The 22,934-nt window shown below is 50.7% G+C and overlaps 1 protein-coding gene across 1 annotated transcript in view; it reads left to right on the top strand.

Moving 5' to 3' along the window:
• Positions 1-6,480: 6,480 nt before the first annotated feature.
• The window catches only part of CRAMP1 (cramped chromatin regulator homolog 1), a 62,521-nt gene continuing 46,067 nt past the window's right edge, over positions 6,481-22,934 (top strand). Inside the window, exons 1-2 of the mRNA XM_065892763.1 lie at positions 6,481-6,826; positions 16,995-17,188. Coding sequence (XP_065748835.1) covers positions 6,481-6,826; positions 16,995-17,188 — 540 coding nt within the window. The remainder of the gene's footprint in view (positions 6,827-16,994; positions 17,189-22,934) is intronic.

Raw genomic sequence — 22,934 nt, 5'->3', positions numbered from 1 at the left:
ATAAGCCAGACACAAAAGAACAAATACTGTATGATTCACTTATATAATGTACTTAGAGTCATCAAATTCATAGAGACAGAAAGTAGATTGGTAGTTGACAGGGCCTGCTGCAGGCAGGGATGGGGTATTAGTTTATTGTATACAAGGTTTCAGTTTGGGAAGATGAAAAAAATTCTGGAGATGGATGGTGGTGATGACTGCACAACAATATGAATGTACTTAGTGCCGCTGCTGAACTGTATACTTACAAACGGTTAAAATAGTAAATCTTATATTATGTATGTTTAACCACAAGAAAAAAATTGTGCAAAAAAGTTATCCAGAACCTGCAAAATTCTATCATTAGAGTAGGGAATGGACTATGCCATTTGCTTTTAGCAATACAATAGTTGTATCAGAGGAAGCCATGAAGGCTCAGATTGGGTCTAGAGAGGGAAACCCTGTTCTTCCAGAAGCTAGAAGGCAGGTGGGTAGAAATGAACAGTCACATTTCAAATGTTTATCTTTCTCTTATGAATATATACCCAACCACAAGCTGAAGAGCAACCCATTCAGGACTCCTAGCAGAGTAGCTGGACACTGGCCAGAGGAGCAGGGGGATGTGGGGCTGGAGTCAGGGGAGAGGGCAGGAACTGGGTCCTGCACACATCACTTAGGGGATATGCACACTGGTCAGGGCTCTGGCTTCCTTGAGTAAAGACTTCATGCAAATGTTCACACAGAGCCACTGACAATGAGACACACCAGGTTAAAAACTGGTCAGTCTAATGCAGCAAGGAAACCTTTTAAAGTGAGTTTTAATGTGTTGCATCCAATCAAGGGTCTAAATTCTGGGCTATGGGAAATTCTTATTCATGTTTAACAAGTTTACTTTCTCAAAATATGCCTTGGAAAAATGAATAACATATTAATTTTGTTGTAATGATAGAGAAAGAATTATAATAGCACTTGAAAAAGTTAAACCTGATTTCCTCTATCTTTTATTTCAAACATAACTTTGTAATAAGAAAGTATGCTGAAAGATCTTTAAATTACTTTCTTCCTGCCTGGGTCTTTCCCAGAAGCTCTCTCCCCGACACCCCTTGGGTATTCAAGAAGCCTCTTTTCCACCATTGAGCTCTTGGACTTGATTTCTAGGTTGTCTAGTGTTTCTGCCCAGAGTCCTCATAGAACCCTGTATTTGTCCACTGCTGCGTTCAGAGTTTACTGTAAATGTGTGTTTGACTGACCATCCTCCACTCCCTACCAGATTATCTGCCCCACAGGGTGAGGGGCCATCGGAGCATCCCCAGCCCTGGAACAGTTGTACAAAGGGGGTTAGGGCTTCCCTGGTGGCGCAGCGGTTGAGAGTCCGCCTGCCGATGCAGGGGACACGGGTTTGTGCCCCGGTCCGGGAAGATCCCACATGCCGCGGAGCGGCTGGGCCCGTGAGCCATGGCCGCTGAGCCTCTGCGTCCGGAGCCTGTCCTCCGCAACGGGAGAGGCCACAACAGTGAGAGGTCCGCGTACCGCAAAAACAAAAACAAACAAAAAAACCCCCAAAAAAACCTAGAACATAAGGCGATTTGGCAATATATAAATTTGGGGGGAAAGAAAAAAATTTCATTTATTCTCACCGATTTGATCCTCTCACCTCCAGCGGTGCAAGGTCTTTACGCCTCCGTTAAACCACCTTCTGGGAAAGAAAATGTTAAGGTCTTTCAACTGCGCGGCTCGTGGTACTAAGGATAACTTCAGTTGCATTACTGCTTGGAGATGCTACAGGAGGGAACCAGAGGACTTAGAGGCAATGGCGGCAGAGTGGAGAGGTGTGGGGGCAGGCACTAGGGGCCACCCCGAAAAGCCTCACCACCGCCCCCACGACAGCCCCCGGGGCCTCGGCAGTGCAGGGTCATAGCTGCATCCCACGGACAAGAAGGAACGCCATCTCTGGTTTGGACCATGCGTGCCGTTCTCCGGGCCACAGTACTGACAGCGCAGAAAGGTGGTTTTCTGATTCCCTCCCAGGCCCAGCTTTACCGCGAGCGCCTCCGGTTCCGCCTCCTCGCCACCGGGTCAGCTCCCCCGTGCCTCAAGTAGCCACGCGGCCCTCAGTCAGACCTGTCTGCGCCGGAGGTGGCCCTTGTCTCGCGCTGACCGTTCGGACGCCCGCCCCGCACCCCGAAGCCTCAGCCTGACCAGCCACGCGCTCGGGCGCTCGGCCCAAGCAGGATTTCTGGACGAAAATAATCCGGGAGGCCGCGCGAAGGAAGTCCCGCGCACCTCGGCGTTGCCCTCCTCCCGGCCCCAGGCTCCGGGCCCCCGGAACAGCCCGACACCGCGAGCCGCCCCGGCCCCGCCTCGTCGTCGCCCTCCTCCCCGGCTCCCGGCCCCCAGACCCTCTGCTCTTGGGCCCGGGGCGGGGGACCGCACTCACCTTGGTTGGGCCGCAGCGCCGCCGCGCGTTGCCGGGACAACGGCTGCGAGCCCAAGGCGGATACAGCCGAAGCTGAGCTAGTGGACGCCGAGGCCGCCCGAAACTCCACGAGAGGCCGGAAAGAGCCGAAGACGATCGGGAATGTTCGTGCGGAGCCGAGGGCAGGATTCCTCCAGCGGGTGGCGAGCTCCGCGGTGCTGCAAGGGCAATTTACACCCTTCGCAGCCGCTGTCTAGACTTAAAAAAGCTAGCTCGAGACGGGGGTCAAGAGGCCAGATATGCCTTTCTGCGCAGAGAAGGGAAGCTGATAAATTCTAGATGTGATAGGAATACACGGCCGGTTGGGGACCCGCTCCTGTAGTTACGTTTCCAACCGCGTAGGTCAGTCAGGTGGAGGAAGGCAGCAGAGAGACTGGGAAAGAGACGGAACGCCATCTTTAAGATTCTTTCCTCTCTCGTTAATCTTATTGCTGGGTCTTTTGGACCCTAAAAGGTTTGCTAGACTCTGCTTTGTCTGCTTTGTTTCAAGGAGGGTGTCGTTCAAGAGAATTTATGAGTAAAGCCAGTTGATTCAATATGGTTCCTTGAAGCTGTTAACTTATGACGTGCGCTCAGTGCTTTGGGGGCCTTATGGACGCCATTGGAGAGAAAATAGTAGCCAACGATACGAGTTCATCCGGTTAGAAACTAACCTGGTTTCTAATCCTGGCGACCGACTGCGTTCCCTAAGGCATTAGCAACGTGCTGCCCTGGCCTAACGGTCTGGTGGGTTAAACTAATTTTGGAAAAAAAAAAAGTAATGTCATTCATTTAAAAAACTTACTATAGCAAAAAGCAGCAAAAAGGTCCACATTGTTAAACAAATAAAAAAAATAGGAAAATGTAGGTACAACCTAATCGGAGGAGCTAGGCGCTGGATCACACACATACAAGGAAAATTCTATTTAAAAAAAAACCATTTTCATAAACACTAGAATTTTATTGAATAAATTTGACATTTAACATTGCGTAAGTTTAAGGTATACAGAACGTTGCTTTGATACATTTGTATATTATATGATTAGCATGTAGAGATATTTATCACATTACATATAGTACAATATTATTGTCTGTATCCATTATACTGTGCATTAGATACTACGCCTTACAAGTTTGTACCCTTAAACACCATCGCTCTTATCAGAGGCCATAAACACTAGAATTTAAAACACTCCTTTATCGCCGAAACGAAGAAAAACAACCTAAATGCCCAGCACCAGCCGCAACGCTAAGGAACTTTAAAAGTATGGACTCAATTCAATAAAGGGTGTGTTTATCTGCCTCAGTTACACTTTTACACTTTTTCGTTAAAAACCCCGTTCGCGCCGGATTCAAGACTCAGAGCTCAGGCGGCGTTTTCTTCTCACGCATCCGTCAACACGGCCCGGGCCAATCACAGCCTAGGCTCTCACTCTATTGGCTGTCTATTCACCAATCCGGAGAGACGTACCAGTCCGCACTGCTGCGAGACTGGCGTCACAACATTACCCGCTTTGCGGGCCCGCCCTCCGCCCCCGCCCAGCGTCCGTGCGTGCAAGCGCGCTCTCCCGCCGCCGACCAATGGGAGCGCCCCTGAGGGGGCGCGCCCGCTGGAAACCTCGGCGTGCTCGGTCCCGCGCGCGTCGCCCCGCCCCGGCCCGCGCTCCCGCCGCTCCGGCCCCGCCCCGCGTGTCGGTCCTGCGGACTTCGCCGGCCGCCGTAGCCGGAACTGCTCGTGTGCGCCGCGGGCCGGGCCTCTGGGAGGCTGAACGGCCGCAGCACCGGCGTTCGCAACCCCGTCAGCCACACGCCGGCAGCGGAGGGGACGTGCCGGGGCGAGGGCCGCTCGGCGACTTCTTCCAAGGCGGGAGGACCACACCGGCGTTGCGGCCTCTCAGCAGCCGGCGCTCGGGAGCCGGGGCTGCCCGACAGGACCCCGGGGACCCGGGAAGCCTGGCTGCTGCGAGGCTTTGATGAAAAAGGTGACGGGAGGCTGGGGCTCGGGTGGGGTGGGCCACCCCGACCGGCTGTCACGGCGAGGCCCGGATCCCAGCCGGAGCGGGGCTGAGGGAGAAGTGGCCTAATCCCTGGAGGCGGTGGTTACTACGCGGTGCTTTGTCGGGGCGGCTCGCGGGAGCCCGGACTCAGAAGTGTTGCGTTGACAGCGCTCTTTGTGTGCAGCCAGAAATCCGCCGGAGAGGGAAGGTTTTGCTTTTCCTTTCCCGAAATGTGGCCAATGCTGCCCAGCCGGGATTGGGTTTGAGGTGATCCCACCTCTGTGCACGCTCAGGAAGTAAGGTTGGAGGTATTGGGTAAAAGGATTCCACCTCCATGTTTTCTTTTTCCCTTCAGGGAAAACTCTGAAATGTGTTAATATCTTTTTAATTCTGAAAAGCAACGTTCTTTTGTATTCAGTTTAGTGTCTTCCAATATTCAACCTGGCGAACGAGCAAGTTTATTTTGTTGCAGCTGATGTAACCTTTGCCCGGGTCCTGGGTTCTGTGGGTAGCTTTGGGATGATAGGTCCCTGGGGATAGGGTTTTCCACATTATAACCCAGAGGAAGGCCCTTTAGGATATTTTCAGGTTTCTTAAGTAGAAATGGATAGGATAAGTGAATAGTGAAATGTCCTATAACATGAAGTCCTTTAAGTTTGGGTAGTATCTGTCTTGTATAATTCTATTCTTTGGCAGGTTTTTTTTTTAAACTGGTATGAATTCAGATGATTTATGACATCAATTTCAACAAATGAATGCTGTAACAGATAGTTTTGAGGCATAATACTTAAGAGCAGTAGCAGGTATTGTCATGATTTTAATCATTTCCAAATCTTTCTTTGAAAGGTCCTTACTCCTGTTAATGTATTTCATTGTTGGCCTTGATGTCTTGCTCTCATTTTCCTTTTAAATGAAAATGTTCCCATTCTCAGCAGTCGTGTTGAGCATGTCAAACAGAGTTTGGGCATAATATCAACACCTGTTGATCTTTCTTGCTTCATCGCATGTACACATTACTGACTATTTCTGGGTTTACAATATTGATAGTGTCTGATTCTCTTTGCATAAACTGAGTGGATCTGCTTTTTGGTCCACATTTTAGAGTTGTCACATTTTGTTGTTGACATTGCTCACAACAGAGGGTAACAAAGTTAATGCGAGATTTTTATTCATGGTTACCGAGAGTTTTAACACAATTCTCTTCTATCCATTCTTACCTGGACATAACTGTGCTGTCACTTTCATAGGTGGCTCCAACCTGTTCCATGCAACAGGCTCCTTTGTTGCAAAAGCATTTTCAATTCGTAAATCCCCGCAGCAGCACACATATCCCACCCTCCGAAGCAAGATTCCCAGAAACCCCGAGCTTATTATTCTTTATGTCTGTTTTAAAATAAGCAGGCGGACCGGCAGCCGCGGGCCACCATGGAGTTCCCTGTGCACGCAGGCGAGCCCGCGCCTCTCCCCTGCCGGGGTCGATCCGGGCCCCTCGACCCCGCTGCGGGGCTAACTTTGGGGGCAGGCTTGCGGGGCAGGTGCGCGGGCCCGGAGTCCTGTGCGTTTTGGGGGGCGGGGAGGGGTGGGGTCGGGGGACGCGGGCGCGGAGGCCAGGCCGGCCCAGGCAGCGCTGGGAGCGAGGCCGGCGCGCGGGCTGCCCAGCGCGCAGGCCATGAGCCGTGGGCCCGCTGGGTAGGTGGCTCCGGGACCCCGGGACCCCAGCCCGGGCCACATGCCCCCTTCCCGACCCCGGGCCGGGGCGCCGCACGGGCAGGGCCGTCCGGGTGCGGCCGCCCAGCTGCCGCCCCGCCGCCTCCTCGCCGCCGGCCGCCGTTTCCTGGACGTCGGGCGGGCGGGCGCGCGGGGGTCCGGGCTGGGGTCGGGCGGGCGGCGGCTCAGGCCCGGCTGGCCGGGCCGGGGCGGGCGGGCCGCGGGAGGGGATCTGGAACAAACAACGGCGGCCATGTTGAGAGGGGATCGGTGCGGCTAAACTTCTCGCAGGCTGCGGGCCGCGCGCCTCACCGGGGTCCCCTCTTCCCCTCCCCGGCCAGGATGACAGTGAAGTTGGGAGACGGCGGCGGCGGGGAGGAAGGGCTCAAGAGGCTGGGCAAGAGGTCGGCCGATGAGGACTCGCTGGAAGGAGAGGGGCCCGGCAGCGGGGACGCGGCCGAGGAGAGCGGTGGCACAAAGAGGGACGGCAAGACCCCCCGGGACGGCGGCGACGGCCCCCAGGCCCCCTCGGGCGGCCCGCAGGCCCCGTCCCCGCCGCCCGCCTGCCCCCAGGACCAGCACCACTTCCTCAGGTCCAGCGTGAGGCCGCAGAGCAAGAGGCTCAGGAAGGACTCGTCCTGCGCCGGGGGGAGCAGCAGCGCGGGCAGCTCAGGGCCCCGCGGAAAAGGTACGGGGGACCCCAGCCCCTTTCAGGGTGTGCCCTGCGCTCCCCGGGGGTGGAGAAGGGACCCTTCCCTCCCCGCCTCCCTGCCTCCACCCAGCTCCTGCTCCCACATTTGTCCAGCACCCACACTTTAGGTGGCACTTTGCAGGGGGACATGACCCTTTCTTCCTCCAAAGAGACTCTTTCTGTATTTAAACTATGTTAAGAGGCAGTAAGTATTCCTTCTCTGGGCAAACACAATAGATTTCTGAAGGTTGGGTTTTTCCCCCCAAAGGCTCCTTGATGATTTATATGGTAGGTTATTTTAAACAACAGACAATAGTTTAGAAATAGATTGAGAAAATACGTGCTGTGTCTCTTCCCCAGACTCAGATGTGTGGAAATACAACAAAGAAATGGGCTTTTGAAACTCATCTGGGGAAAGATTGATAAGCCGAAAATGAGAGATCCGAAGGATCTGACTTGGGCTCATCACCCTCCACTTCAAGTATGCTAGGCTTGAAAATTTTAAGGGCATCAAGATGTGGCCTTTGAGTTTCAACTAAGCTTTCCTTGGGTGCCATGAGAACATCTCTCCTGGTGTAGTAAGTGGTGAAAACATCTGTGGCCTGATGTAAATGAGTAACAGTCTACAGTATTTGTCTTGGTATTCTCAGGTTGTTGAGAATATTACGGCTTTTTTGTTCCCGATCTGCCAGTTCCCCATTGTTTTCTGCTTGTGTCTATTTATATTTTAGCATTCTGCTTTTTGTTAATTGTACAAGTGAATTGTTTTTTTAAAATAAATTTGGTTATTTATTTTTGGCTGTGTTAGGTCTTCCTTGCTGTGCGCGGGCTTTCTGTAGTTGCGGCGAGCGGGGGCTACTTTTCGTTGCGGTGTGTGGGCTTCTCATTGCGGTGGCTTCTCTTGTTGCGGAGCACAGGCTCTAGGTGCATGGGCTTCAGTAGTTGTGGCACGCAGCCTCAGTAGTTGTGGCCCGCAGTCTCTAAAGCATATGCTCAGTAGTTGTGGTGCACAGGCTTAGTTGCTCTGCGGCATGTGGGATCTTCCCGGACCAGGGATCGAACCTGTGTCCCCTGCATTGGCAGGCGGATTTTTAACCACGGCGCCACCAGGGAAGTTCAAGTGAATTGTTCTTAACATCCCTTTTGTTTCAGGCCACGTTTGCAGCATTTTTATAGGTAGCAAATGTAACACCATTTTCTAGTGAGTTCTGCATGAAAAAACTGTCACTTAGTTCCTTGGGAAATGGCAATTTAAATTTATTACGTGGTCCTGATAATTTTAAGAAGGAAATACGTCAGGCGCTAATGGAGGGCCCATTTTGGAGATCTGGGCCAAATGTGTGCAGTTAGGCTTGCTGCTTCTGCCTCCTTCTCAGCTGAGGAGGACTGGCCTCTGAAATCATGGCCTTACTTGGTTTTTTGGCAAAGACTTTTGATGTAAGTATACTTACTTGAAGATGTACGTATAAGTCATTCTGTATGTTTCAGAAGTCAAAACTTGCCTCATAGAAGCTTATTTTGGTGTGAAAGTTGCTGATCAATTAGGGAAATGTTAATTTGTTTTATTGGCTTTGTTTTGTAAAAAAATAGGTTTTCATTCCCATTTACAGATATGTGTAAGTTACTATGTGTGAGCTGCTGTGGTTCCTTCGAGGGTTTGTTTGTGGCTTCAGAAGCCCTGGCTCTGGTGCCCAATCAAGTTCTTGGCCTCATTCCTCTGGTCCTCTGACCTTGGTCTGCTTGCTTGACCTCAAGCCTGCTTTTCTGTTGGAGAGGCATCCTCACCTGTGAAAGGAGGAACAGCAGGGACTGACTGCTCCACTCTCTCCACGTGTGGCTGCTAAAATGAAACGAGACGCTGGCGTGAAAGTGCTCTGTCCCCTGTAAATGGCTACCTGTATGTGAGGTGAAGTGATGCTGAAACTTCAGTTAGAATTTTGGCAGTCGGGTGAGGAGAAGTTTGCATACTTGAGTGTGGCTCGGATGGAGAAGGTTTCCTGGGTTAGCCTTGTGTCAGATCTGTTCTTGGTTCTTGCCCAGGGTGTGGCTTGGAGCAGCAATCCACTTTCCACTAGTAAAATGGAGAGTTGTTAGAATTTGTGCTTCTTGTGACTTATGCATTTTCCTATTTTAGCAAGCAGATGTTTGTTTAAGTGAATAATAAAGCTAAACTGTAATGGTGGCATTTAGGAGAGGAGTAGAAAGCATGTTTCCTGTGCTTCATAGAACTTCTCGGCCTGCTTCTGGCCTTGAGCTTTCTAGTGAGGCCTCCTCTGGGATGTGCCCTGAGCTTCCTTTGGATGCACTTACCACGCCCAGGACATCCCCCCCTCCTGCCTCAGGGCAACCTCTGCTTCCCTCACGGCCCCCTTAACAGGCAGAAAGAAGGTCAGTTGTGACAGCATGCCTGTAACCTTTGGAAAGGATTCTTGGAGGAGCTATTTGTCTTACAGACCGTGGAAATCACCTGGAGTGATGAGCATGGACCAGTAAGGGAGTGAACAGTACTGGCATTTTACAGTTTTTACACTTCAGAAAAATAAAATTTCCATTATATTTGAGAAATAATCACAGCCTAGCTGTGGGAGGTCCCTTTGGCTGATTACTTACCGCTTTCCAGTTTCAATTTTAATGGATGGAGAACTTTGCTGTGGGCTTGGGAGGAAAAGGCTTGTGGAGGAAAGGAAGTTCTCATTTGGCTTCTCTCCACACAAATATGTCTTTTCTTTTTTTATAAGAATAGACTCTTGCCAACTTCAGTAAAAAATAAATTTTTTTGTAGTACATGTCTGAATTAAATTTTTTTTGAGTTGGTAAAGGGAAGGTAGCAATGGTTTAGTGCCAGTGCACCAAGTATCTTGCATTTTTGTTGCTTAGCTTTTAAATGTGTACAGACACTGGGGTTTGTTCAAACAGCGTGCTCAGCTAGACAGAAGGTAAGCTGCAGATCAGAAACCAGTGGATCTGCTTGATACCAAAATAAATGCTCCTCTGGCCCTACCATGTGCCCAGAGTGGCCTGAGGACACACTTGAGACTGGATTCACAGTCTTTGGAAACACAGGCCAGGAAACAGCCCTCATGCCTTTCCCCGTTTCGCCAGTTCACAATCTGGATGATTCTGGGCGAACTAGTGCGTCTCAATTTCTTGGTCTATAAATGGGGATAATGCTAGTGCCTGCCTCACCGCAATAAATAATGCTGTGAAGCCCTGTGTGGCTGAGTAACAGGCTTCTCTTAGGGAAAATGTGCCTGGCTGCGAGGTCAGGGGAGCTGCAGGCTGAGTTTGAACAGGTGGACAGGGTGGGAGGAGGTCACCTGTCGGGAGGTAGGGGGTAGAGGTCCCAGGAATGCCCTGAAGTTGCTGCCCTGGCAGGACAGTTGGGCTGAGGGGATGCCTGAGGTGGAGGTAGAGTCAGACCCTCCATTTCCATTGCTGTCCCTTTCCCTCCCCCACCCAGGTACTTTGTTCCGCAGAGTCGGGGGAGCTAGTCCTAAGATGCACCGTCTCCACAGTTGGGTGGTGTCACCTGGCTTTTCTGTGCTTGTGCTTAAGAATCAGCGAATCAGTGTACAGAAAGTATATTTTTCATAATCTGGGGCCTGCCTGTGGCTTCTAGGTGTTTTTAAGAGACATCTTATGAGGTACCTCACCCTGAGGCGGTCGACCTTTGGGAGAAGGTTGTCCTTTAGGGAAGAAGGGTGAGCCAGCAGTCAGGAGACCCGGTTTCCCCACCCAGAGCCCCTGTGTCCAGTTCAGCTGGGGGCAGCGGAGAGGTGCTCAACCTGCCTGAACTTCAGGTTCCTTACTTTCAAAGTGGGTCCGGTATGCCAGCGGCTGAAGCTGCACTTAAGTCAGGGGTGAAGGAGTCTGCTGTGCAGGATGACTGGGGTCCTGGGGTGCAGTGCCCGAAGTCAGGGCAGTTGTCTCCCTGGCGGGCTCTGCTTAGCCATTGCTTCTCGGAGGCCCCGGGCTTGGTGTGGCTTCACCTACAGTCTGCACTGCGGTCACTCTTGTCCTCCCTCACCAGGCACTTGGGCCAGGCCTGGGTGGCTGGGTGAAATCCCTGCTTCCTGTACCCTCTGAGGGCAGGGGGACACATCTGACCCTCTCGAAACCACCAAGGCTGGAGCTCTGTGGTTCTTGTGCCCAGTCTGATCCAGTACATGACGACTGTCATCCCAGTGTCCCACCTGGGTGGGGATGTCAAGCTCTGTGAAAGCCCTCAGACCTTGTTGGGAGAAGAGGAAGGAAGCCAGGACATTCTCCCTCCTCTGTCCAGTACACACCTCACTCCTCGTGTGATGCTATGTATGGGGAATACATGACAACCATGACACGTGGTCCTGTTGTGTGACACAGCCCCTCCCCCCCCCCCCCCCCCCCCGCCCTGCCCCGGGCACAGTAGGTCAGGAGACCTGTGGCCCAGGCCACTTCAGAGACCATGATGTAGCCATGCAGGACAGAGAGGAAAATACTCGTAAACCAGAGGTTCTGGGTGAATGATTCAGTTCAGAGTTGTACAGATGGCATTTGCTTCACGTCAGAGATGTGAATAGATAGTATGGACAAGTAGGTAAGGTAACAGTTGCGTTTTGGTTTGAAGGCTGAGCTAATTTTCAAATACTTCCTTGACTTTTAGTGTCAACAGCAGTGTTGTTTCCATGGTGTCTCGTGAGTGTCTGGAATTGTCTTGTGCCTGCCAACCATACATATTTCAGGATTTTCATTTCATGTAGTATGTTGTGTCTTGTTTTGGTGATACAAAGATACAAGGATAGCAGAGGGGTGATTTCAGATAGCAGAGTCACAAATGTGAAAACCAGCTTTGTCCTGGATGGTGTTGTGCAGTTTATCACATCAAGTAATGGCAGTGTTCTTACCACTGAAGAACCACGTGTGAAATGCTGGGAGAAGAAGACGTTCCCGGCGTCTGTGGTTTGGGTGGGAGATCAAGAATTACCTACAGAAACCATTAGGAAACCATCATAGTATTCGACGAGGAGGGCATATGTTTTAGTAGGAACACAGGGATTATAGTTGTGTTTTTCTCAATCGTTTGCGGGAGGAACAAGAAGTCTTGGAGGGTGGCTGGCCCTGGTCTGCATGTGGAGGGCGCTGAGGGGGACCCGGGACGGGCCCTAGAGACAGATGGAGCGACTAATGCCCAGGAGGGATCCTTGTGGGAGGCCTGCAGCTCTCGGGACAGCAGCGGGCCCAGGGGAGGCATTTGGATTTGTCTGTTGGGTGACACTCTGACTGGGAATTGGCTTGCTTGACATCTTCCCCTCTGCGTGACCCTGGTAGGGAGGGTGTCCCCTGAGCCATGTCTGGCTGTTCAGCATGTGACACGGATGTGTGTGTTATGAGAGGCACGGAAGCACCTCTGGGAGCCTTGGCATCGCACCTCCCGTCTGGACTGACCACGACCTGAGGGGGCCGTGTTGGGACCGCATGGTGTGTGCCGCCCCTCCTGGGCTGTGCTCTCTGCTGCGCCAGGAGGTGCCCCGAGCTGGGGTGGGGGCAGGGGCAGGTGGGCACAAAGACACCAGGAATGCCCTTCTAGTCTAGAGCAGGTGGAGCCGGTCAGGGAGGCCCGTGTGTCCCCTCCTGCTGGGATGGACATTTCTGACGCCCTTGAGTTCGGCGGGTTTTCCGTCCCTCTGGGATTTTGATATATCGCTTGGAAAGAAGTTCGGCGAGCTCCAGAGGAAGGCTCAGGACGGGATTGTATGCTGTGATGGACTGTGACTACATCCTCTGCGTCTCCCCTAGTTAAGTCACAGCATCCTCCGGAGTCTTGAGCCCTGCCACTCCCTGGCTGGTGGCACCAGGCAGTCATTGAACCTATTTCCTCATCTGTCACAGACTGAGGGGGACGTTGAGATCAAGTTCCCTCTAGCTTCTGACTTTTGTGGCTCTGGTGTCATAAATACCAAAGCAGCCTTGACACGGTGGCAGCCACCACGATGTCATGTGTCCCTGGAGGACAACGCCCAGGTCTGGAGTGTGAGTCTGGGGCTCTGGTTTGGCTCCTGCTGCCCAGGGACTGTACGGCTTTCCCGCCTTCAGAGCCTCCATTTCGCCGTCCTGAAAAGAGGTGACTGCACACCATGGGGACAGAAGGGAGCAGGCGTTTGGATGTGCTCCATGGGGCTGTGCACCTCCGTGTCCGTCACATCCAGGCCCGCGGGCACGGTGGCAGGGTGGCAATGTGTTGGGTAGGCTGTTCCACCTGTGTCTGGGCTTCCCTGGCGGGCAGATGGGTGGTTCTCTGCTGCTCGGGTGTTGGGAGGGTGCATGTGGAGGAGGGCGGGCAGTCTAGCTTGTCTGGAGTGGATGGATGGATGGGCAGCAGAAAAGGTGGACCGAGGCCATGCGTCTGTGTCCCTCAAATGTGAGCCCTGGAGAGTGGCTGTGGTGGGGTTGGTGGTCTGGGAGACCAGAGAGGGGGTTGTTAGAATCACCTTGCTCAGAGGTGGTGTGGAGCTGGCCCAGGAAAGTGGCAGCAGAAACGGGAAAGGGGAGAAGCCAGGTGGCCCCTGAGTGGCTAGAGGACTGTGGCTTGAAGTGGGTTATGAGGGAAGGCACTGGGTCCCAGGGGCCTGGGTGGGCGAGGGGCAGGGCAAGCTGTGGAGCCCCCAGCCTGTGCCGTGTCAGTTCCCAAGCTCTCACTGAGCCTTTGCTGTGTGATGCCTGGTGTGGCTCTTCCTGCTTTCACAGAGCTCGCTGCGGGGCTCCCATTCTTGTGCATCGTTTCTCTTCTGGTTCCTCGGATACTGACGTCTCACGGTGCAGACTCTCGCTAACCCTCTTTATGGCCTCAGAAACACAGACACAGGTAGAGTGTTGACTTTGGCCCTGTGCTTTTGGCTGGGCACACACCCACTCCCACCCCCAGGGAGAGCCCCCACGCCCACTCAGCCTTGTTCAAAATTGTCTCCCCCCCTTACCTTCCTGCTGCTTCTGTCCTCTTTGCTTGCTTCTCTGTCTTCCCCCTTCGGTCATCACTGTTTTTGTCTGAACTTTTCCTGGGTCACCATCTCATTCTACCAGTGTCTCTGATCCTGCTTCCTGGTTTTTTTTCTGCTTGAGCTGCGGCCCTTGAAGGAACCTGAGGTAAAGCAGTGATGCATCTCTCTCCTCTTGCTTATCTGAAATTTCAGGGATGTACCAGGTGCCATGTTCTCCTTCCCCTCTAAAGTTTTGTGATTTTACTTTACTTTTAAAAATCATTCAAGGTCTAGAATGACTAGCATCAAATGTTAGAAATGGTTGCCTGAGGGTGATTTGCTTTCTTTTCTGAAAGTTCGTTTTGCTTTATTTTCCTCTACTGAGGACATACTGTTTTTGAAATGAGAACAGGAGAGGCTGAGCATCTGTGCAGCTGACCTCTGGCGGGGGGAGAGTGGCTCGCTGCTCCGCAGTGTGGTTGGCTGCCTCATGGGCCTCCACGGAGCCACTTTTACTGTTGTACCTTCTTTCACATCTGCTGGTTTGGTGTATTCTGTGTGCTACCCCTTTGGTCCTTTTCAGCTCAGTGACGCTTCCATTCTGTTTTTCTTCACTGTTCATCCTCCGTGTCTCAGGTCACCAGTGTTGTAATCCAGTGAAATTTCATAAAAGCCAGCAAGACGTTTGCCTTATAGAATTTTTAACAATGTGTGTGTGTTACTTTCAAGTATATTGACACCAGTGTGGGCTGGCAAAGGTAAACCTGAGCTGTGACTGTCAGCAAGTTGCCATTGTTTTGGAAAAAGAGAGTTTAGTGAGGGTTTTGTCAAAAGTTGAAAATGACACTGAAATCCTTTGTTGTGGGTGGTGCAGAGGTAGACAGACAGCCCTTCCTCAGATGAGTACACGTGAGGAACTGTGGGCTCCAAATCAACCAGAACTTCTTTTGAGAGTGGAGTTTATTTATTTATTTATTAAATATTTATTTACTTGGCTGTGCCAGGTCTTAGTTTCAGCATGCAGGATCTAGTTCCCTGACCAGGGATCGAACCTGGGCCCCCTGTATTGGGAGCTGGGACTCTTAGCCACTGGACCAGCAGGGAAGTCCCGAGAGTGGAGTTTAAACAGCACTCATAACCCAGTCTTCAGCTCATAGCAAAGCGTCTCTGACCTACTAGAAATGGAATGAAACTGATTATCCCTGCAAATGTGCTCTAAGTTGCCACACCTGTTGAAAACATCTGGGGATGTGCTAAGCTCATTAATTAGGTCAGGGTTTGGTTTGGTTTGGTGAGGAATGGACAAAGTCAGACCACATGTTCAGTGCGTCCTTTGCCCGCTCTGGAGCTCAGAGATCCTGAGGTGCAGTTCTGTTGTGCCTGCGGGATGGGAAGGGAGCAGCCGTGAAACGCTTTAAACCTGATTATGTCTTATTCTGTAACAGTGTGTTTAGGACCGTGAAGGTTGAACATTCAAATATAGTGCTGGCCAGTGGCACTTTCTGTGGTGATAGTAAGGTCCTGTGCTGTCCGGCACAGGAGCAGCTGGCCACATGTGGACACTGACTACTAGAAATGAGACTGGTGTGACTGAGGAACTGGGGTTTTTATTTTATTTAATTTTAATTAGTATTTAAATTTAAATAGCCTAGTTAGTGGCTGTCTAATTGGGCACTACAGCTCTGATGAACAGTGATTTCTGTTACCCACTCGTGTCGCTTTATGAAGGTAGCTCACTGCTAGCCTGATACACCTTTCCACATGAGAGAATCAAACGCATTCCATGTAGCCGAGTAGTTTTTTCTGCATGTATGAAAACATTCTGCTTTCTGATAGCTGACTGATGGGATCAACTGTTTTCAGATACTCATGTTGATGTAATTACATGGACCCACAGTGCACAAAGACACAACAAGGTGTAAGAGGGGAGAGTGACTCCCCCCCGCACCCCCCGCCCCATACCCCAGGCAGCCCCTGCTCTTGTGTTTCTTCAGGGATAGTCTTTGCAAACATATGTGGAATAACGGACTTTTACTTTTTTCATTTCTTTTATTTCTCATGATTGTCTTTCATCCCCTTTGGAGGCAGAGCCAAAGGGGGTGAGGGAAACGTGGCCCTGAGCCCCAGTGTGCACATGGCTGTCCAGGGCCCCCACCAGATTGACAAGGAAGTGGATCTTTATGGAAAAGCTCGTGATTATCTCATTAAGAAAGCATTTAACAATAATCTGTATTTGTTTAGCTTTTCCTTTTTAAAGTACTTTTATTTTTATGATATTCTTTTCACCCTCGTTGTTCAGAGTTTGCAGATTTCTCACCGTTGGATGGTCCTGCAGTTCCGTGAAAAGAGAATGCTGGTTATCACAGGAATATGCTGGGGAGTTCCACTTCCCTCTGAGAGGAAGGAACTGAGATGGGTGGGAGGTTTGGGTCAGGTCGTAAAATTGTTATCTGTGACCTTTACCTCTGGTTTATTGCCTGCATTCTCCTGGGAGCACAGAGTTCTCAGTCCCGGCCTGGCGTTTGGTGCCCCCATGCTGTACTTTACGTGCTCTCCCCTCTTGGCGGGTTTTTCAAGGACTTGTCTTGAGATTAGGAACTGATGCTTTAAGAGCATTTGTGGGTTGTCGGTCACTCTCAGAACACCAGATTTTGTTGGTGGAAAGTGATCAGGAAAAAGGAGTTTTAAGACCTTTTTTTTTGGCCGCACTATGCGGCATGTGGGATCTTAGTTCCCTGAACAGGAATCGAACCCTTGTCCCCTGCAGTGGAAGCGTGGAGTCCTAACCACTGGACCACCAGGGAAGTCCCAGGACTTTTAAAGGGTGCTGAGGTATCACGTGGTCCATATTTAAGTATTGATTGTACCTCAAAGAAGGTAGTGTCTTATATACATTTAAATGTTTTCTTGAGTTTGAATTTCAATTTATTTGAAAAAATTTAACCTCAAACCTCAATTGAGAAGGAAAGACGCCGTGTGGTTTTAGTTCACAGTGGGAAAGGAGCTGTGTGCTTTGGTGGGACCTTGTCCTTGTGCTCTGGTGGTGCCACATAAATGCTCTCCTTTTACTCACTGTTTAAAACTTTCTCTCGAGAGTCAGAGGCCAGGGCAGGACAATGTCACTCACTGGTGGAGCTGGGGGCGGGGCCCGGGTGGGCCCCGGGGCAGCCCGCTTTCCGACACAGATGGCTATATGGTTCTTTCTCTCGAAGGAGCTGACGGTGGCGGATCATCAGCTGGAAATGGGTCCGGGGTTGCCCCCGCTGCCCCTGCAGGGGGCTCTCGCTCCTCTTCCCGGAACTTAGGGTCTTCAGGCGGTGAGAAGGAAGAAGGCAAGAAGGTGCGGCGTCAGTGGGAGTCGTGGAGCACGGAGGACAAGAACACCTTCTTCGAGGGGCTGTACGAGGTGAGTGGGTCCTGCAGCCCAAGGAGGCGGCTGAAGCTCCTGGCCTCTTACCCCTTGCCTGTGGGTCCCCAGGCACAGGCCTTGACCTCTGACCTTGGCCCTTTACCTCCTCGCTGTGACTTTCAAAGCTGTTACTCGTGAGGTGGCTGTTAGGAAGTGTTTTCGTTTGCTTCTTTTCTTTTCTAAGATTCTCTGAAATACGTTCTGGCCTGAAGAGTGGTGCCCTTCCCTCTGGGCCTTCCTCTCACAGCTGACTGGGCCGATTCAGGAGGGATGTCCCCGAGAGGGAGGGGCCAGGGGACACTTGCCACATCAGTCAGAGCAGCCAGCACAACCCAGAGAGACATCACAGCTGACTGGGGACAGAGTGGCAAGTCCTAAACATAGAGAAGCTCCTCCCCCATCCCACAGCCCAATGAAACGGCCGTGCTCCCTGCCAGCCATCTTTACTTCCGGGTTTTGTTTCTCCACATCTTTGTAGTTATAGAGAACATACTTTTTTATTAACGTTAAATGCATTTTTCATGGTGTTTTGTAGTTCTTTTGCTCAGTATTTTTTTTTTTTTTTTTTTTTTGCGGTACGCGGGCCTCTTACTGTTGTGGCCTCCCCCGTTGCGGAGCACAGGCTCTGGACACGCAGGATGTGCAGGCTCAGCAGCCATGGTTCATGGGCCCAGCTGCTCTGCGACATGTGGGATCTTCCCGGGCCCGGGTATGAACTCGTGTCCCCTGCATTGGCAGGCAGACTCTCAACCACTGCGCCACCAGGGAAGCCCTGCTCAGTATTTTTTTAATGCTTATAAATATTCTGCTTCAGGTGAAGGCAACTATGACCCACATGCTCACTGCCTGTTTTTTTTTTTTTTTTTGCGGTACACAGGCCTCTCACTGTTGTGGCCTCTCCCGTTGCGGAGCACAGGCTCTGGACGCGCAGGCTAAGCGGCCATGACTCACGGGCCCAGCCGCTCTGCGGCATGTGGGATCTTCCCGGACTGGGGCACGAACCCACATCCCCTGCATCGGCAGGCGGACTCTCAACCACTGCGCCACCAGGGAAACCCTCACTGCCTGTTTTTTGTAAATCAAGTTTTATTGGAACACAGCTCAGCCTCTTCACTTGTACATTGTCTTTGACTACAGTGTGGTTCCTGCAGTACCTGTGGCCCTGCAACACCTAAATATTTACCCTCTGGCCAGTCCTTGTTCTACTTAACCATTTTCGTATTGTTGATTTTTGTGGTTCCTTCTAGATTCTGTTGTAAATAATGCTACCATGGACATCTTTGTGCACATTCCATATTTTAGACTTCTTCTTTGGGATGTAGTATCAAGAGTAGGTTACTTGGTCAGTGAGCCTTATTCTTTTACTAGTGAACTAATCGGAGTGATAGAAAAGTCTAGCCAAGCCTGTGAAACAAGGCTCAGAGGAAGGAGGCTTTGGAACTGAAACCATGGAGTGTTCATAGATCAGGAGACACCTGACTGTGGGCAGAGAACAGGACGCAGAGCCGAGTTCAGAGCTTTCCCGTGGGTGGCCTGCCCCATTCCGGGGTCGATGGTTCAGTTCTGCCCTTCCTGGATAGAGGAGGCCACGTGTTGGTGCTGCCTGACTCTGTTGTCCGAGGAGAGCATGAAATGTCCACATGAGGCTTGTTCCGGTAGATGCGAAGTCATTCAAACACATTCAAGTGTGTTCCTTTTCTTCCCTGGACAGTTCTAGGGTAAAGTACAGAGGCTGTTCTTTTATAGATTATATGCCCAAATGGTGCCTTCTTTAAGCTGTTTGTTAGGCATAGAAGACTTGTGATTCCTGGAGTGTTCTCAGAATCAGCAGCCATTGCTGACTCTCACCTGAAACAGTTACTGCTTTGGTGGGGCCCCTCTGTCTTAGGGAGAAAGTGGGCTCTGCAGGCAGTCTGGCTACTCAGTTGCAGGAGCGTGGGGGAGACATGGTTGTTGATGAAAAGCAGGAGAAGAAATCCATGTTAATGACCTGCCCTTACCTTTCTTCAGGGGAATTAGTTCATTCCCCTCTCATCGGGCTAGGCTTCTTGTTTTAACTTTTCTACCAGGTAGGTGTTTTGAGGTCTCCTGAAATCCTTGATTAATAATAACAATAATTAATAATTGGCTATTCAGGTCACTTAATGCTTTCTACGGTTGGTACTATTGGTGTATCCCAAATTGTATGTGTGTGTATGTGTGTGTGTGAGAGAGAGAGCAAGAGAGCGCATGCACAAGTGTGGGCTTTATGTCTGTTGCTTCGTGTGTCTGACCAAAACTCAGTGGGACTCTGGTGGGGCCTTGATGACCAGCTGGTCAGCTAGGGCGTATGTAACCACGAGCATCTTCACCCGTGGGGTGTGGTGCTCAGCACAGGCCTCTGCAGTGTTGATGAGGGTCTTCCCTGCCTTTCTGATGCACTCTCGTCTGACTGAGCTATGCCTCAAGTGAAGAGACCCAGCTCAGAGTAGCGCAGAGGGGCAAGACCGAGCATTGAGCAGCTCTCAGAACTGAACTGGGAGGGAGCCGGAGGGACTGGATCAAGCCTGACTGTGTGCAGGGACTCCCATGGTGTCACTGGGCCTCTGCCTGTCACCCCGTGTGTTGGGGGTGACATTTCTGTGCTTATTCTCTCCTGCTTCAGGTGCTCCCCAGGGGCGAGAGTGCCTCCCCAACCCCTCCTCCATGCTAGTTAGGACAGTTCTGGACACAACTCAGCTTGGCTGGTCCCATCCCAGACTCCTCCCTGTGGCCAGGGGTAAAGGTTGTGGCCCCCGTGACAGGGAGCTGGCGGGAAGACCAGTGGGATGAACGCCTGGACCAGCATGGTTGTCCTCAACATCCTCTATACTCCATTTCACAAAGCCTGTTGCCAACTTTTCCTTTTCCCTTCTTACGTCTGTCTGTCCGTATTGCTGTCCAGTCTTGATTCCTATCTTACTCGCAGCCGCGTGGCCAGCATCTTCTGCTTGCTTTTCACTGGGTCGATAATTGCTGGAGGCCTCATATCTGCTGTGCTTCCCCTCCCGTGTTCTGTGTGCACTTCCCAGTGTCCTACAAATCCAGCTGCTGGGCATCTCCTGTTTCCTGCCATCTCTGTGACAGCTGTACGAATACTGCGAGTTCTCGTTTCAGTCTTTGAAATGTGTGCTTCACCTCCATATCGTTTTCTCTTTCAACTTTGCCTTTTTCACTGTTGCTGTTGTTGCCACCACCCTTTATTTACCTAGTTCATGGCTAAGTATAGAAATGCAAAGAAGTACCCCCTAAGGGGCTGGCAGTCTTACTGGGAAAACGTAACAGGCACAGAAGAAGTGGGACTCTCAGAAGGTATATGCTGACAGATGCCACAAGAGTTCAGAAGGCAGTGTCCTTTGAGAACGTGGGATGAGGAGTCGCAAAGCCCAGATTCTAGTCCCCATCTGGGCTGTCAGGTCACCTCTGGGTTCGTTAACCCAGCTATGAAACGAAGTCCTGAGATTTAGAGGCTGTGTGTGTTTATTTGCGTCACGGTTCTTGGTCAAGAGCTGAGGGGAGTTTTGTGGGAGAGGTGGTGCCTGAGCTGGACGCTGGAGGAAGGCACTTTAGGTGCAGCTCTGCCTTGCTCTGGTTCACCTGCCATTGCTTCTTTTAAAACAGTGAGTGAGCTTTCATTCTTTGAGGATTTTTACTCTTTGTTTTGGCTGCACCGTACGACATGTGGGATCTTAATTCCCTGACCAGGGATCGAACCCGTGCCCCATGCAGTGGAAGTGTGTAGTCTTAACCACTGGACTGCCAGGGAAGTCCCATAGCACTTTTAATTTTTGACCTTAATTTTTTTTTTTTTTTTTTTTTGTGGTACATGGGCCTCTCACTGTTGTGGCCTCTCCCGTTGCGGAGCACAGGCTCCGGACACACAGCCTCAGCGGCCATAGCTTACGGGCCTAGCCACTCTGCGGCATGTGGGATCCTCCTGGACCGGGGCACAAACCCGTGTCCCCTGCATCGGCAGGCAGACTCTCAACCACTGCGCCACCAGGGAAGCCCTTGACCTTAAATTTTGAAACGATTTCAGAGTTGGAAAAAGCTGAAAAAAAGAGTACAGAGAATGCTCACATGCCCTTTAACCCGCTTTCCTGACACCCACGTAACTGCAGGGTGACCGGCAAAATGAGGAGAGTTAGTGTAATGTCATCAGTATTTGCACTGATGTCCTATTCTGGTTCAGGACCCCACGTTGCATTTGGTTGCCATGGCTCCTGGGTCCTCCCACCTGGGACAGGTCCCTCAGTATTCCCTTTTTTTCCTGGTCTCTCACGACCTTGACATTTTTGAAGATTCCAAGTCTGTTCATTCATAGAGTGCCCCTCATTGGGCTTACCTGATGTTTCCGCACGGATAAGTTCATGTTTTGGTTTTCTGTCAAGAGTACTGTGGGATTGCTGTGCATCCTTGGTGCATCCTGTCCAGAGTGTGCAGTGTGATCTGTCTCAGGCCTGGCTGTGTGAACCTTGATCACTGCATTCAGGTGGCATCTCCCAGGTTCTCCACTGCCAAGTCTTTTTTTCTTTTTTTTTTTTTACTTTGAGACTATGTAAATACCCTGTTTCTCATCATTCTTTCTCCCACTAATTTAAGCAACCATTGCCTCTTCTTACCTGGAACAACTATTACTGTGGTGTTTACCCAGTGATGACCTTCTGATTCTGTTATTCTTTCTACATTTATTAAGTGGAAATCCCATGCAAGGAAAAGCTCTCCCTTCTCCTCCATTTATGTATTTATTCAATTATTTCTTTATACCTGTATGGACCCAGGGATACTTATTCTCTTCCATGGGTCATAATCCATTCATATCATTGTGACTTTGTTGCCCAGATTGTTCTAGATTTGCCCACTGGGAACCTCTTCAGGTTGGCTGCTGTGTCCTTCTAACATGTTCCCTTTATGCTTTGAGCACTTTCTCACTTTCTGGCACCACAAGATATTCTAGACTCACCGGGTATTTTCCCTGCCCCAGACCTGGCATTGACCATTTTTCCAGGGAGCCGTGGTTCATTTTGGAAAGTGGGATTTAGAAACCAAGATCTGGGTACCAGAGGTGCTCAATGCTTCTGGGGTGCCATTACCTCCAGGTCCTTCCCAGTGCTTCTTGCTGGCTTGGTTTTGATAAAAGTATCAGTAGTTGATGAGTAGTATCAGTACTAGTATCAGTAGTAGTAGTACTGATGTAGTTTTGATAAAAGTATCAGTAGTTGATGAGTAGTATCACTACTAGTACTAGTAGTACTAGTATCACTACTAGTATCAGTAGTATCGTTGCATCAGTACCAGAACAGCACTGATGGGGACTGTTCTCTGGAACATAAATTCCATTATGAAAATCTAAGATGTACTCAGCTTTTGCGTGGAGGTGTTGAAGGAAGGCCCATAGATGTATTCAGAGCATATTCCGCATGATTCTCTTAATAAACATTCATATTTGTTATCCCTGTTCGAACATAGAATACCTTTTGTATGATCAAATCACTGAAGCTGTTTCTGAATAGTTGATGTGTTGTTTTATTTTAAGATGCCAGATGTACAGCACCCTGAGCCCCTCCATCCTTGTGTTGTGTCTTCTGATTATTGTCTTCGTGGGGGTGTGTCATTTCATGGGCTCTAAAGAACTCTGGAGATTAAGCCCTTTGTCTAAGTCATGAGCTTCATGTTTCTACTGCTCCAGGGTCCTTGCCTCATTGGTATCCACATGCTATGATAG

The sequence above is a fragment of the Phocoena phocoena genome, chromosome 15 (assembly GCF_963924675.1).
Source record: "Phocoena phocoena chromosome 15, mPhoPho1.1, whole genome shotgun sequence".
Taxonomy (NCBI): domain Eukaryota; kingdom Metazoa; phylum Chordata; class Mammalia; order Artiodactyla; family Phocoenidae; genus Phocoena; species Phocoena phocoena.
Note: the sequence above shows the minus strand (reverse complement) of the source record. Positions and strands in the feature narration are given on the sequence as shown.